The 18,219-nt window shown below is 36.7% G+C and overlaps 1 protein-coding gene across 1 annotated transcript in view; it reads right to left on the bottom strand.

Annotated features, from left to right (window-relative positions):
* The window catches only part of LOC137632990 (uncharacterized), a 19,681-nt gene extending 5,544 nt beyond the window's left edge, over positions 1–14,137 (bottom strand). Inside the window, exons 1-3 of the mRNA XM_068365145.1 lie at positions 14,061–14,137; positions 12,506–12,680; positions 800–2,087 (exon numbers count right to left, since the gene is read on the bottom strand). Coding sequence (XP_068221246.1) covers positions 800–2,087; positions 12,506–12,680; positions 14,061–14,068 — 1,471 coding nt within the window. The 5' untranslated portion in view covers positions 14,069–14,137. The remainder of the gene's footprint in view (positions 1–799; positions 2,088–12,505; positions 12,681–14,060) is intronic.
* Positions 14,138–18,219: the final 4,082 nt, after the last annotated feature.

The following is an 18,219-nucleotide window of genomic DNA, read 5'->3' as shown; positions in this document are numbered from 1 at the left end:
TGCCCGAGTGTACCCTCAAGCAAGAGAACTCTAACCGAAGACAGTGGAAGACCATGGTACAGAGGCTATGTCACTACCCAAGACTAGAGAACAATGGTTTGATTTTGGAGTGTCCTTCTAGAAGTGCTGCTCACCATAGCTAAAGAGTCTCTTCTACTCTTACCAAGAGGAAAATAGCCACTGAACAATTACAGTGCAGTAGTCAACCCCTTGAGTGAAGAAGAATTGTTTGGTAATCTCAATGTTGTTTGGTGTATGAGTACAGACGAGAATCTGTAAAGAATAGGCCAGACTATTCGGTGTATGTGTATGCAAAGGGGAAAGTGAACCGTAACCAGAGAGAAGGATCCAATGAAGTACTGTTTGGCCAGTCAAAGGACCCCATAACTCTCAGCCGTAGTATCCCAATGGGCGGCTGGTGCCCTGGCCATCTTACTACCCTAAAAACAAGATTAATAGTTTCCTGCTATTTTTTTTTTTTTTTTTTTTTTTTTTGAGTGGGATTAATGGCCATAAAAATTGTTTTGGTGCTTTCCAACATGTTACCTTTTAATGATTTTCGAATTCAACTTTTTTTTTCTCATTACATGTGCATTGTACACATATATTTGTCTGTTTATATATCTATTTCATATACTTGTATTTGTATGTTGCTAATCCATTCCCTTTTTATTCTTCTCTTCTGGTATTTTGGTCTTTGATAGATATTTTTTCCAAATCTATGTCTTTTAGTTTTTTCGTACATGTGTGCACTGTGCAAATAATAATAATAATAATAATAATAATAATAAAATCAGACCTTCCTCTGGTGCAGCCTCATCCCTGGCTTTGGTTTCTGCTCGTCTGTCAATCGTCATGGTCGCATCTGCATCAACATGGGTGTGGTAATTGTCGTTGGTGTTGACGAAGCTCACTTCTGGCGTCCACAGGTTGTGCACTGTTTCATCTGGCAAAATGTTCAAGGTGTTGTCAACTTTTAGGTTCAGGTACTGGAGCCGGCTGTCTTCCCAGGTGAGCATCAGCTCATACGAAACTTCCATCGTCGATGACAGTGTATCGACTGAGAGAGTATCTACGCTGACTGACAAGGCTATGGGGAGACTTTCGCTCGAGTTGCGTGTTGATCTGGGGGGTAGATGTTTCTGGTAATCCTCTGGTTTTAACACCAAGTTACACTGAGCTTCATCACTATTGTCACGGCAGTCATACTTGAGGTCGCATCGTTCAAGGTGAGGTATGCAGGTACCGTCGTCACAAGTAAACTCATCGTATTGGCATGGTGAAAGTAGCAAGCGCCTTCGACCTCCAGGTTCTTGCCCACAAACGGCCCTCTGTAGCACCCACCATCTTCGTCCCATCGGATAATATGGTTTTATTTCTTCCATGCGGGCTATTGTTTGATTTTTAACGTCATCCACCCAAATCCATTGGCCTGCTTGCTTTCTAATGAAGTAGGCTCCGTATCCCATGAAATACACTTCGCCTATGGCATCTTGGTAGGCTATAAGGAATATATTTCTCAGCTCGTTCTCACATGTACCTTGTAGAGAGAATCTTTGCTGGCCAGTGAGGGTGCATTCAACGCACTTTCTGTTCGTCTTGCAGTCAATGTCAGCCATTCCAACTGGGAAAATAACAGCGCAGTTTTCATAATGAAGACCATTAGGTTCCTGTCTCTCCCAAAGAAGTATATCTGGAATCTGGCCATCATAGTACCTCCACACCCCTTCTTCCTTGAAATCAGTTAAGGATGTCCAGTAATCCCATGTACACCTGCCATCACCAGGGTAAGTTGTCTCAGCCAAGGTATTCAGATAGGCTATGGCTTCTAATGTTGTGGGTTGTGTCAGCTGGGTCCCAAGTGATTGGCACAGGTATTGGGCTGTCTCAAATGTGATTTCTGGGAACCAAAAATGATTCGTGACTTTTTCGTTGTCGCAAAGCTTTGTTAGAGATATATCGTAGCTGGTGACATTTTTATATGTCCAGCCGACTTCCCAGGAGATATAATTTCCTTGGGGATCGTCCTTACAATGAGCGATGCTGCGAATCTCATCCTCTGCTAGTGCTCTGTCCCAGACGTTTACCTGAAATCAGTGAATGATTTAAAGGATTTACCTGTAAATCATGAAAGCGATAGGAAAATATATATAAATGTGGAAAAAAAACTGCTTGAAATGTGCTAAAATATGTTTTCCTGTTATGAACACAAATGATCAAAATATTGTTTTTACTGAACTTGGAAAGAGAAAACAGCATTCTTGCGTGTAAAGGGGAAAGATGGTTAGACACTTTAGAAACATGAAAGTATTAACCTTCAATGAATTCACTAGAAGAGGAGGTAACTTTCGAATAAACATAAGAGAGGAAAGTGTTTGACATTAATTAGTAGGTTACTTTAGATGGAAATATTTACCTTCACACCTCAATAGGTAGATTTTCTCCTTAAATAGAACTACAGAGGATACCAGATACCTTCAATCACTTGGTATGGAAGAATCTCTGCATATTAGGTGCAACAAAGTACAATTGTTCTCATTGCACTCGTAGCATAACAGTGTTACTTAGTGTCCATAACCCTTTTGTCCTGGTGAGGTAAGGAAGGTGGAAGTTTCTTGGGCCCATAAGCAGGGCCGCATTATCCCTAAGGCTGACTAGGGTGAAGTCTAGGGGCATGACAAGAGCAAGGGCCTATGCAACTTATTATATTTTTAGTGTTAAAAGTGAAAACTATGGATTATTTAGTTTATTTACTTCAGTAGTAATATAATTGTAATAAATTGTAGAAAAGAGAACGTGAAATATGCGGTGGGGTGGATGCCGTTGGGGATTGTCGAGAGGCTCAAAGAAGCTCGAATCATGAGGGTCCTGTAATGGATTAATATCTTGTGAGTCACCAGTTACCAAGAACTAGTCCTTACTGGGTCGAGTGGAGAGGGGACGTGGGTGGTGATCATACGTGCATGTGTTCATTCTATAGGACGTTGTGTGTCAGCGCAAAGACATGTTCCTTGCCTCTGTCACACACAAGCCTCCTTCAATGGAACATCATAATTCTTTGTCCCTTAAGGGTTGTGGGGATCTGTTGGAAACGTTCATGCCTGCCGATCTGTCAGACTGGGTTTCAAGTCCCGCTCAATCTCGATAGTTTCTTGTAGTGTCTTTAACCTCACCATTCTTGTGAGCTAAAGATGTGGGTTTGGGGGACCCTATAGGTTTTCCTGCTGAGTCATCAACAGCCATTGCCTGGCCCTCCCAGATCCTAGCTTGGGTAGAAATAAGGCTTGGCACTGTTGGCACTGTTTGTATTTGATCATTCTCTAGAGCATTTCCAAGGTCCCATGCCTCTGCCATTCATGAGCGGTCTTTAAACCTTTATCAAAATTGACTTAATACAATCTATTCCTTGTAATACTTACTTCTCACCCAGTTATTGTGGATATTTTTATCTTTTATTGTTCATTGTTGCTTCACTGGTAACTTGAAATCTTGAAAAGCAATAAGATCATAATGTAGGACATGCAAACTGCAAAGGACCGATTACACCACAGCGTATTTCAGAGCCAAAAAATTAAAAGAAAATTTTGATGGAAAAAATTACTTAGTTATTTGTTTTAGAGTTAAGTTCTCGTGGAACTGCGTCATGAGATTTCCAGATGTATAATTATTTTATTATCATGAATATTTAAAGAATAAGAGAATAAGATATTTAGTTGAAAATCTTTTTTCCACTATTCGGGAAATGTTACTTATAAGAATTGTTTGGAAATGTTTGAATATTTTAAGGTATTGATAATATTATTATCAGTGTTTTTTTCATTATTATGATATAATATGATAGTGAAAACACCCAAGCAATGTTCAGGTTATATTTCATTGCCTGGAGCGTGGGAGTGATCGAGCACATTGGTGAAAAAGGAAAAGTAAAAATTTCAGCAGAAAGGAATGCAGGTTAATTTCTAGCAATAGCAAATTTACATAAAGAAATGAGTTTGGGGCTTAAGCATCATAAATATCATGAATGTGTTGATGATGGAAATGCAAGTTGATCCTACTAAATTCCAAAGGACCAGGCTCCGAAAAAATCACCAACGTTCAGTATTATTTCCTTTTAATTCTCAAAATGGAGTTTCCACACTGTATCGCAAAAATTGTGTTTTTTATGTTTTTTATTGGAAGGGTAAGGATGCTTCTGTCATCACCATTGTCTAATTGATAGTGATGATTAAAGAGATATCGGTTGATTTGAGGTTAACACATTATAGGAAGCTGCTGTCATCAGCTGATCTTGAATATTCGCGTGTATAATGATGACGTGATTATTATTATTATTATTATTATTATTATTATTATTATTATTATTATTAGCTAAGCTACAACCCTAGTTGGAAAAGCAGGATGCTAGTACAGTGGTAACGTGTTCGCCTAGCATTCGCATGGCAGCAGATCAATCCCAGCCCAGTAGCGTGAGTTTAAGCTGTTAACTGGGGAGGCCACTGCTGTGGTTGGGCTTGCTCGGCTGACGTTCTGGTGAGCATCATTCTGTTGAAACTGGAACTGAAACCTTTACCTTTTATAAGCCGAAGGGCTTCAACAGGGAAAAAATAGCCCAGTGAGAAAAGGAATTAGGGAAATGAATAAACTATAAGAGGAATAATGAATGATTAATATATATATTAATATGAGCAACAAAGTTAATATAGATCTGTCATATATAAACTATAAAGAGACATGTCAGCCTGTTGATGATAAAAACATTCGCTGCAAGTTTGAACTTCAGATAATCTGTGAGATTATGTTAATTTAATCATTATAAAAGCAGTGAATATAATGTCAGGCATAGAATTTCAGAGTATTGCATGAATTAAGGATACCTGATGCATAATCTGCTTTACCTATTCGGTTTCAGAAGCTGAGATTATTTGCTAATTATTACTCGAGATGGTGAACAAGACATGAAGTGTCAGATGATGAAGTGATGATTGTTGCAACTATTATTGCATTACGAGATATTCAATTACTTTTTGACAGGTAACAAGAGACAGACAGACAGCAGTTTTCTTGTTCCTCAAGGTTACGATTTCTTGGACAGACAAACACATTTCCCTCTTCTCCAAGGTTAAAATTACTTGAACAGAAATACAGACACATTTCCTTCCTCCACAAGGTTAAAATTACTTTAACATACATACAGATACACATTTCCTTCTTCCACACAATGGAGAGACAGACAGCAAGACACATTTCCTTCTTCCACACAATGGAGAGACAGACAGTAAGACACATTTCCCTCTTCCACACAATGGAGAGACAGACAGCAAGACACATTTCCTTCTTCCACACAATGGAGAGACAGACAGCAAGACACATTTCCTTCTTCCACACAATGGAGAGACAGACAGCCAGACACATTTCCTTCTTCCACAAGGTTAAAATTACTTCAACATACATACAGATACACATTTCCTTCTTCCAAAAGGTTAAAATTACTTGAACAGAAATACAGACACATTTCCTTCCTCCACAAGGTTAAAATTACTTCAACATACATACAGATACACATTTCCTTCTTCCACACAGTGGAGAGACAGACAGCCAGACACATTTCCTTCTTCCACAAGGTTAAAATTACTTCAACATACATACAGATACACATTTCCTTCTTCCACACAGTGGAGAGACAGACAGCCAGACACATTTCCTTCTTCCACAAGGTTAAAATTACTTGAACAGAAATACAGACACATTTCCTTCTTCCACAAAGTTAAAATTACTTGAACAGAAATACAGACACATTTCCTTCCTCCACAAGGTTAAAATTACTTCAACATACATACAGATACACATTTCCTTCTTCCACACAGTGGAGAGACAGACAGCCAGACACATTTCCTTCTTCCACAAGGTTAAAATTACTTGAACAGAAATACAGACACATTTCCTTCTTACACAAGGTTAAAATTACTTGAACAGAAATACAGACACATTTCCTTCTTCCACAAGGTTAAAATTACTTGAACATAAATACAGACACATTTCCTTCTTCCACAAGGTTAAAATTACTTGAACAGAAATACAGACACATTTCCTTCTTCCACAAGGTTAAAATTACTTCAACATACATACAGATACACATTTCCTTCTTTCACATAATGGAGAGACAGACAGCCAGACACATTTCCTTCTTCCACAAGGTTAAAATTACTTCAACATACATACAGATACACATTTCCTTCTTCCACAAGGTTAAAATTACTTGAACAGAAATACAGACACATTTCCTTCTTCCACAAGGTTAAAATTACTTCAACATACATACGGATACACATTTCCTTCTTTCACATAATGGAGAGACAGACAGCCAGACACATTTCCTTCTTCCACAAGGTTAAAATTACTTCAACATACATACAGATACACATTTCCTTCTTCCACAAGGTTAAAATTACTTGAACAGAAATAAAGACACATTTCCTTCTCCCACAAGGTTAAAATTACTTCAACATACATACAGATACACATTTCCTTCTTCCACACAATGGAGAGACAGACAGCCAGACACATTTCCTTTTTCCACAAGGTTAAAATTACTTGAACAGAAATACAGACACATTTCCTTCTTCCACAAGGTTAAAATTACTTGAACAGAAATACAGACACATTTCCTTTTCCCACAAGGTTAAAATTACTTCAACATACATACAAATACACATTTCCTTCTTCCACACAGTGGAGAGACAGACAGCCAGACACATTTCCTTCTTCCACAAGGTTAAAATTACTTGAACAGAAATACAGACACATTTCGTTCTTCCACAAGGTTAAAATTACTTCAACATACATACAGATACACATTTCCTTCTTCTACACAGTGGAGAGACAGACAGCCAGACACATTTCCTTCTTCCACAAGGTAACATTACTTGAACAGAAATACAGACACATTTCCTTCTCCCACAAGGTTAAAATTACTTCAACATACATACAGATACACATTTCCTTCTTCCACACAATGGAGAGACAGACAGCCAGACACATTTCCTTCTTCCACAAGGTTAAAATTACTTGAACAGAAATACAGACACATTTCCTTCTTCCACAAGGTTAAAATTACTTGAACAGAAATACAGACACATTTCCTTCTCCCACAAGGTTAAAATTACTTCAACATACATACAGATACACATTTCCTTCTTCCACACAGTGGAGAGACAGACAGCCAGACACACTTCCCTCTTCCACAAGGTTAAAATTACTTGAACAGAAATACAGACACATTTCCTTCTTCCACACAATGGAGAGACAGACAGCCAGACACATTTCCTTCTTCCACAAGGTTAAAATTACTTGAACAGAAATACAGACACATTTCCTTCCTCCACAAGGTTAAAATTACTTCAACATACATACAGATTACAGATACACATTACCTTCTTCCACACAGTGGAGAGACAGACAGCCAGACACATTTCCTTCTTCCACAAGGTTAAAATTACTTGAACAGAAATACAGACACATTTCCTTCTTCCACAAGGTTAAAATTACTTGAACAGAAATACAGACACATTTCCTTCTTCCACAAGGTTAAAATTACTTGAACAGAAATACAGACACATTTCCTTCTTCCACAAGGATAAAATTACTTGAACAGAAATACAGACACATTTCCTTCTCCTACAAGGTTAAAATTACTTCAACATACATACAGATACACATTTCCTTCTTCCACACAGTGGAGAGACAGACAGCCAGACACATTTCCTTCTTCCACAAGGTTAAAATTACTTGAACAGAAATACAGACACATTTCCTTCCTCCACAAGGTTAAAATTACTTCAACATACATACAGATACACATTTCCTTCTTCCACACAGTGGAGAGACAGACAGCCAGACACATTTCCTTCTTCCACAAGGTTAAAATTACTTGAACAGAAATACAGACACATTTCCTTCTCCCACAAGGTTAAAATTACTTCAACATACATACAGATACACATTTCCTTCTTCCACACAATGGAGAGACAGACAGCTAGACACATTTCCTTCTTCCACAAGGTTAAAATTACTTGACCAGAAATACAGACACATTTCCTTCCTCCACAAGGTTAAAATTACTTCAACATACATACAGATACACATTTCCTTCTTCCACACAGTGGAGAGACAGACAGCCAGACACATTTCCTTCTTCCACAAGGTTAAAATTACTTGAACAGAAATACAGACACATTTCCTTCTTCCACAAGGTTAAAATCACTTGAACAGAAATACAGACACATTTCCTTCCTCCACAAGGTTAAAATTACTTCAACATACATACAGATACACATTTCCTTCTTTCACATAATGGAGAGACAGACACCCAGACACATTTCCTTCTTCCACAAGGTTAAAATTACTTCAACATACATACAGATACACATTTCCTTCTTCCACAAGGTTAAAATTACTTGAACAGAAATACAGACACATTTCCTTCTCCCACAAGGTTAAAATTACTTCAACATACATACAGATACACATTTCCTTCTTCCACACAGTGGAGAGACAGACAGCCAGACACATTTCCTTCTTCCACAAGGTTAAAATTACTTGAACAGAAATACAGACACATTTCCTTCTTCCACAAGGTTAAAATTACTTCAACATACATACAGATACACATTTCCTTCTTCCACACAGTGGAGAGACAGACAGCCAGACACATTTCCTTCTTCCATAAGGTTAAAATTACTTGAACAGAAATACAGACACATTTCCTTCTTCCACAAGGTTAAAATTACTTGAACAGAAATACAGACACATTTCCTTCTTCCACAAGGTTAAAATTACTTAAACATACATACAGATACACATTTCCTTCTTTCACATAATGGAGAGACAGACACCCAGACACATTTCCTTCTTCCACAAGGTTAAAATTACTTCAACATACATACAGATACACATTTCCTTCTTCCACAAGGTTAAAATTACTTGAACAGAAATACAGACACATTTCCTTCTCCCACAAGGTTAAAATTACTTCAACATACATACAGATACACATTTCCTTCTTCCACACAGTGGAGAGACAGACAGCCAGACACATTTCCTTCTTCCACAAGGTTAAAATTACTTGAACAGAAATACAGACACATTTCCTTCTCCCACAAGGTTAAAATTACTTCAACATACATACAGATACACATTTCCTTCTTCCACACAGTGAGGAGACAGACAGCCAGACACATTTCCTTCTTCCACAAGGTTAAAATTACTTGAACAGAAATACAGACACATTTCCTTCTTCCACAAGGTTAAAATTACTTCAACATACATACAGATACACATTTCCTTCTTTCACACAGTGGAGAGACAGACAGCCAGACACATTTCCTTCTTCCACAAGGTTAAAATTACTTGAACAGAAATACAGACACATTTCCTTCTTCCACAAGGTTAAAATTACTTGAACAGAAATAACAGACACATTTCCTTCTTCCACAAGGTTAAAATTACTTGAACAGAAATACAGACACATTTCCTTCTTCCACAAGGTTAAAATTACTTGAACAGAAATACAGACACATTTCCTTCTTCCACAAGGTTAAAATTACTTGAACAGAAATACAGACACATTTCCTTCTTCCACAAGGTTAAAATTACTTGAACAGAAATACAGACACATTTCCTTCTCCTACAAGGTTAAAATTACTTCAACATACATACAGATACACATTTCCTTCTTCCACACAGTGGAGAGACAGACAGCCAGACACATTTCCTTCTTCCACAAGGTTAAAATTACTTGAACAGAAATACAGACACATTTCCTTCCTCCACAAGGTTAAAATTACTTCAACATACATACAGATACACATTTCCTTCTTCCACACAGTGGAGAGACAGACAGCCAGACACATTTCCTTCTTCCACAAGGTTAAAATTACTTGAACAGAAATACAGACACATTTCCTTCTCCCACAAGGTTAAAATTACTTCAACATACATACAGATACACATTTCCTTCTTCCACACAATGGAGAGACAGACAGCCAGACACATTTCCTTCTTCCACAAGGTTAAAATTACTTGAACAGAAATACAGACACATTTCCTTCCTCCACAAGGTTAAAATTACTTCAACATACATACAGATACACATTTCCTTCTTCCACACAGTGGAGAGACAGACAGCCAGACACATTTCCTTCTTCCACAAGGTTAAAATTACTTGAACAGAAATACAGACACATTTCCTTCTCCCACAAGGTTAAAATTACTTGAACAGAAATACAGACACATTTCCTTCTTCCACAAGGTTAAAATTACTTGAACAGAAATACAGACACATTTCCTTCTTCCACAAGGTTAAAATTACTTGAACAGAAATACAGACACATTTCCTTCTCCCACAAGGTTAAAATCACTTCAACATACATACAGATACACATTTCCTTCTTCCACACAGTGGAGAGACAGACAGCCAGACACATTTCCCTCTTCCACAAGGTTAAAATTACTTGAACAGAAATAAGACACATTTCCTTCTTCCACACAATGGAGAGACAGACAGCCAGACACATTTCCTTCTTCCACAAGGTTAAAATTACTTGAACAGAAATACAGACACATTTCCTTCCTCCACAAGGTTAAAATTACTTCAACATACATACAGATACACATTTCCTTCTTCCACACAGTGGAGAGACAGACAGCCAGACACATTTCCTTCTTCCAAAAGGTTAAAATTACTTGAACAGAAATACAGACACATTTCCTTCTTCCACAAGGTTAAAATTACTTGAACAGAAATACAGACACATTTCCTTCTTCCACAAAGTTAAAATTACTTGAACAGAAATACAGACACATTTCCTTCTTCCACAAGGTTAAAATTACTTCAACATACATACAGATACACATTTCCTTCTCCCACAAGGTTAAAATTACTTCAACATACATACAGACACATTTCCTTCTCCCACAAGGTTAAAATTACTTGAACAGAAATACAGACACATTTCCTTCTTCCACAAGGTTAAAATTACTTGAACAGAAATACAGACACATTTCCTTCTTCCACAAGGTTAAAATTACTTGAACAGAAATACAGACACATTTCCTTCTTCCACAAGGTTAAAATTACTTGAACAGAAATACAGACACATTTCCTTCTTCCACAAGGTTAAAATTACTTGAACAGAAATACAGACACATTTCCTTCTTCCACAAAGTTAAAATTACTTGAACAGAAATACAGACACATTTCCTTCTTCCCCAAAGTTACCATTTCTTAGACAGACAGACAGATTTCCTTCTTCCACAAGGATATAAGACTCTCTTTGACTTGGAGGCTTATTGCTTTGCAAAGCATATTTGAATGGAGGGTATAATAAAGGAGAACTAAGAGTCAAGTATCACGATGAAAAATTTCTTAAGTAAGGAGATGAATAACGAGAAATGCAGGAGATATTGAGAAGGGAAGACGATGCTAAAAGTGAATAAGGCTGTCATGTGTGATAGGATTCCAGACTTGTTGTCTGCTTTTTGCTTCATCAGGAACAAGAAGACGTGCGTAAAAAAAAGAGAAGTATTTATATTTTACATATTTTCATTGGTGAAGAAGAAATTAACTAAGCTTTTTATTCTAACAAAACAACTCATGAACATACGCTGTCAGGGTCTAAGCGATGTCACGCAGGGCAGCCAGTCAGGACTACGGTCTACCCCCAAAGCCAAAGCAAAGTCATTCAAAAATAAGGTAACCGTGCTTACCCTCATACAAATAGAAAAAAAAAACACATTAATAGAAGATTCTAATATAATCAACAAGGGGACACATTAAAAGGTTTAAAGACCATTTGTGAATATCAAGGGATAGTGACATTGCCCTAGCTAGCAGGACAATGCCCTAGAGACTGACCATATACTGTACACTTACGATCAGTGCCCATGTGCCCTTTCTACCCAAGCTAAGACGAAGAAGAGCCAATCAATGGCTGCTGATAACTCAGCAGGTAGACCTATAAGCTCCTCCAAACCCTCCTTACCTCACAAGGATGGTGAGGTTGCAAACACTACAAGAAACGATCTAGCTTGCCCTCCCCACCCAAGCTAGGACCAAGGAGGGCCAGGCAATGGGTGCTGATGACTCAGCAGTTAGACCTATAAGCTCCTCCAAACCCTCCTTACCTCACAAGGATGGTGAGGTTGCAAACACTACAAGAAACGATCTAGCTTGCCCTCCCCACCCAAGCTAGGACCAAGGAGGGCCATGCAATGGGTGCTGATGACTCAGCAGTTAGACATATAAGCTCCCCCAAACCCGCCTTACCTCACAAGGATGGTGAGGTTGCAAACATTACAAGAAACAATCAAGCTTTAGCGGGAATTGAACCTGCGTTTGGCAGATTGCCATGCAGGGACGTTTCCAATAGGCCACGCAACCAGCGTCAACAAAAACTTTGGTAAAAAAAAAAAAAAAAAAAAAAAAAAAAAAAACAGGAGAATACCCTACCTGCGTGAGGTCACCACTGAAGCTCCTCTCCGGCGTGTCTCCTTGACCCAAGGAAGCGTAGTTTCCAAATATAGGTCGTCCTATGTCGTATTCTTGGTAGTTGTTCAATTTGCCGTTGATATAGGTCCCTATGAGCTTCTTAGAGTGGTCGTAAGTGAAGCAGATATGATACCATCTGAGGAAGAAAAGAACATCCTTGAAATAATTATTATTCTTACTTGTGTACCCAACCCATCAAAAATGACATATAAATAATTAGATATGCACACATAAGCATACATACACACATTCAATCCTTCCCACCCCCTCCCCTTTTCCTAACTATAACTCGTTAGTTCGGCAATTTGTGGGAGAGTGTGATTTCCGAGTGTACCTCTCGGGGTAACCCCCCTCACTAGGTTATGACTGCTTCCTCTCCACCTGAGTGTGACATGAAAGAAATACTGTACACACACACACACACATACACATACACACACACACACACACACACACACACATATATATATATATATATATATATATATATATATATATATATATATATATATATATATATATATATATATATATAGTCGGACAATTGATCTTTATTATAAAGAGATTAGTATTATCATTGTTTTGATTATATTATTGTTATTTTATTTTTATCATTATTGATATTGTTTTATCACTATCCTGATTATTATTATTATTATTATTATTATTATTATTATTATTATTATTATTATTATTATTATTATTATTATTTGTGATGACCAGTGTGAATGGAAGTGCAAATGTATCAGACCAATATTTTTAATGACCTCAGCAAGAGAGAGAGAGAGAGAGAGAGAGAGAGAGAGAGAGAGAGAGAGAGAGAGAGAGAGAGAGAGACTGCATTTATGTGCGTACATGTTTGTTTACATACGGACCAATGCATTAGGTTTTCCAAATGCTGAAGGCTTTTAATCACTGAATAAACAAAAGTCATAACCACTAATGTTTAAATCCCGATTTGCAAAACAAAATTCACTGCCATTTAAAGCGACCAAAAAAAAAAATTAATTTATTTAATTAGTATTTTATAAAGATCGATTGTGGCCAACTAACTATCAAATCCGATTCGAAATCGTGTATGTCGCGTTGAGTGGATGAGTAAAATTCTTCCCAAAAAGTAAAGATGAAAGTAACTCAGGTTGCACAAAAGAACTATAACTCATCTAGTTTATCAATTTCATTTCCTCGCTAGGCTATTTTTTCCAATGTTGGAGTCCTTGTCCTTATAGCACCCTGCTTTTCCAATTAGGGTTGTAGCTTAGTTAATAATAATAATAATAATAATAATAATAATAGGCCTAAATGATACTAAACTAAATTCGAATTCAAGATATGGTTAGTTTAGATTTACAGATACAAAAAAAAAAAGAAAAAAAAGAAAAAAAAATGAAAGAAAAAAAATTGCTGAAGCAAAAATGACATATTTCTGTATAAATGTTCCCTGAAGTTATGTAAACTTACTATGGATAACATTATGTCGTTATCAAGTCTACATTAATCTTGTTATTCGAATTACCTAAACATCCACAGGTTTTCTTTCAGGATTTGAAAGTTCCAATTCCTAGCCAGTACTGGTCGAACACGCTCCACCCACAATTCTGGAAAAGTTAAAAAAAGTAGTTATAAAATATACTTTTTATCGAATTGAATAGAAAGCACTAGCCTTGCATGCTAGTTTTGGAAGCGAGAGAGAGAGAGAGAGAGAGAGAGAGAGAGAGAGAGAGAGAGAGAGAGAGAGAGAGAGAGAGATAAAGCTGAAGTGGTCAGATGGCCTTAGAAGTTAAGAGGAGGAAAGGTCGGAGAATTTTGAATGGGGAATACCAGCTTTTCGGCAATAAAATGCAAGGTATAAATAAGTTTTCAAATATATCTATGCATTCAAAACAACAAAACAAAAACAAGTTAGTAACTTCAATGGGAAATTAAACCAACCACACACAAAAAAAGGCTAAATAAATCAGGTATACGGAGAATTTAATTCTACGAAAGCACATCAAGAATTTGTGAGCATTTAAACGAAAATGTACAAAACAGAGATTTGATATTATTTAAACCTTCAATTTTAGATTGATAAATATTAATTTCGTAAATATTAATCTCATAAGACAGTTTTGTTTGTATATGTGTCTATAAAAGATAGAAAATATAGAATTGTCATTATGAAATAAGCAAATGATGGATACGATAATTTTTACTTACTTACTTTTACTACTTTTAGAGGTTTATTTCTCGCCCTCCATCAAACACTAAAGGTCTGTTCAGGCGGGCCTTGGTGTATGAAGAAATAATTCCTTTCCAGTTAATATTTTGCTCTGTATCGTTATCAGTTATTTCGCTAGCATTTGTATTCAGGCTTAATAGTTTTCAGGTCACTATTATAACACTTTCTAAAAAGATAAGTCTTCAGGTTTTTCTTGAAGGCTGCCACATTTGTGCTATTCTTGACATCGAGTGGAAGGTCGTTAAAGAGTCTCGGTGCAGCATAACTGAACGTTCTTCCTCCTATTGCATGATTCACACTAATTTCGAATAGTCTATGTGGGTCATCTGCATGTCTAACTCTTACAGCGGCGCTGGTAGCTTCAGGGTAGGGGACCAAGCAATCACGAAGATATTTAGGCTTATCACTTGTAAGTGCTTTGTGAGTCAACAAGCAAATTTTAAATTCAATTCTAGCCTTAACAGGTAACCAATGTAGATCGATCAGTGCAGGAGTTATTCTCTCCCGAAATTTAATGCCTTTTATCAGTCTAGCCGCCCGGTTTTGCACATTTTGAAGCTTCCTTAGTAGTGTATTGGGCAATTTGTAGTACAGAGAATTGCAATAATCAAGCCTTGATATTACATGACTCATCACTAAAATTTTTGTACTGCCCTCTGTTAAATATTTTCTAATAAATGCTATGTTTCTCAGGTGATAGTTACACACTTTCACTGTGTTCACAATTTGGTCCTTCATTGACAAATTACAGTCTATCAGTACACCCAAATTTTTCACAACAGGCACAATCCCAACATCAGCATCACCAATTTTTATACTTTGAATTAACTGGTAATTCCTCAAAGCCACCTTTGTGCCAAAGAACATACATTCTGTTTTATCATCATTTAATTTAAGCTTTTTCCTCTGCATCCATGTTTTTATTTCAGTCATTATCTCATCAATTTTCTTCCCTGTATCTTGTGTTGTTGAAATTGAGAGGTAAAACTGAGTATCATCTGCATATAGTTTAAAACCCACTTTTTGTTTTTTCAAGATGTGTGATAGCTCGATAGTATATATGTTAAACAAGATAGGGCCCAGGACACTACCCTGTGGTACACCCTTCATAAGAATTCTCTCATTGGATCGGTTTCCAGAAACTTCTACAATAGTCTTCCTGTTCACTAAGTAACTTTGCAAAAATTTCAGTGCTTCCTGAGTCACTCCAATAGACTTTAAGTCGTCAAGTAAGTACTCGTGCACAACAGTGTCAAAAGCAGCACTAAGATATAACATAATTAAAATTCCACACTTTCCCCCATCAAGAAGACCTATCATATCATTCATTATTGAGCACAAAGTAGTTTCTGTAGAATGATTAGCTCTGTAGGCCGATTGATTTTCCGGGAATACCTCTAGCTCGTCAATATACGCCCATAATTGCTCACTTATGACTTTTTCAATAAGCTTTGACATGTAGGATAAATTTGGAATGGGCCTATATGAATTTAGCTCGTTTACATCACCTTTCCCTTTGTAAATTGGTTTGATCAACGCAGTTTTTTCACAGCTAGGAAAACAGGATTGCGATATACTTAGGTTAATTATGTTCAGGTAAATATTATATACGACTTGTTTGTTTGGAGCTTCACTTATTGAACTGTTTGGGAAAGGGTCGTTTCCACAATATGTATTCTTCATCTCTCTCATAACCTTTAACAAGTCGCACATATTTATTTCCTTAAATTTTATTAACTTCTTTCCCTCCTTCACTGGCATAGCTGACTGTCCTTCCGAGTGATTTTGGGGGAAGCTTCTATAGATTTTATCAATTTTTTCACTAAAGAATATAGCAAAACTCTCTGCACAAACATTATCAGGCAAGACATATTTTTTCTTTAATCCCATCAAATCATCAAGGTTTTTGTGAAAGTCCTTCATGTTATTAGTTTTTTTTACATTCGCCGTTGTAGAATTTTCTTTTTGTTTTTTCTAACAGGATGTTATAGTCATTTCTGGCCTTATTATATAGATTTCTGGCTTGTAAGGATTTGGCTCTTTTCCATCTACCTTCCATCTTACGTCTGTGTCTTTTTGCCTTTAATAGCTCACTATTATACCATCTAACATTTTCGCGTACCACTATTTGTTTGTTCTTTATGGGACACATGGTATCGTACATTTTTCCAAAATTGTCGTTGTATTTCTTGGTATAGCACCCAACACATTCTATGTCTACCATATGTTCACATTGTGTGTTCACACAAGACATTTGCGCTACACTAGCTTAAATAAAATTCTCAGCATCAAAATTTTCCCGTTCCCTATATGTGATCCATTTTTTTAATACGCTGGTGCAATTTATATTAACATTAAAGGTGATGAGTTTATGTGTTTTTGAGATCTCAAAGTCTGGTTCTACTTCAAGGTTTTTTATTAGGTCTGAGTCTTTTCCACATATGACCAAGTCGAGTGTATGACCACCTACTGACGTTGATACCAAAACACTGTTTATTAAATTAAACATCTCAAATACTTCCTTGAGTTCTTTAGCCTTATTATCATTTTCATCATCTACCCAACAGTTGAAGTCTCCACCAATTAATGTATTTTTTATATCGTCCACTACACCCACAAGAATACTAAATTCTTCAATGAATTTAGTCATATTACTCGCTGGTGGTCTATATAATGATATTATATTCAATACCTTATTGTTTCTTGTCAGTTTTAAACAGATATATTCAAACGTTTCAAATACTATTTCATTCATGATAGAAACCCTAGAGAAAGTTTTCGACACAAAGACACCCACTCCTCCTCCAGTTTTGTCCTTTCTTGGTACGTGGTAGAAATCATGAGTACACGGCGTCATCTCCTGAATCTTTGAGTTATCACTATTTCCCTGCAACCAAGTTTCCGTTAATAAGCATAAATCTAATTCCATTTCGTTAATAAGATTTCTAATCTTTATGGTTTTATTCCCCACCGATTGAATATTTATCAGACCACACTTAACCAATGGGCTAGACTCCATGATCGGTTCTATTTTTTATCCTGGTAAGCTCCTCCTTGTATACTTTACAGTTATCGTCATATGTCTTATGATTCGTATCATTGTAATTCCTCATTGTGCAGTTATGACACTTTAACGTATTCACAGTACAATCCGTGGTTCGATGATCCTGGCTACACCTGGCACATACCCGAGTCTTGCTACAATTTTCAGCAGTATGACCAAATTCCTGGCATTTATAACACTGAAATACATTGTAGGAATCATAGATTTTACAGCATCCTCCAAGCGTGGTATATACTCTATCATCTCTTTTACGGAAGACTTTCCTGATAGTTGGACTACACTTTATAATGACGTGTAATTTACCGCTTTGTCTTGATTTAAACTTCCTGATCAATTTAAAGTCTTCATTTTCACATATATCATTCAACCATTCATTCTTCTCCATTATAC

Source organism: Palaemon carinicauda, chromosome 42, assembly GCF_036898095.1.
Source record: "Palaemon carinicauda isolate YSFRI2023 chromosome 42, ASM3689809v2, whole genome shotgun sequence".
Taxonomy (NCBI): domain Eukaryota; kingdom Metazoa; phylum Arthropoda; class Malacostraca; order Decapoda; family Palaemonidae; genus Palaemon; species Palaemon carinicauda.
Note: the sequence above shows the minus strand (reverse complement) of the source record. Positions and strands in the feature narration are given on the sequence as shown.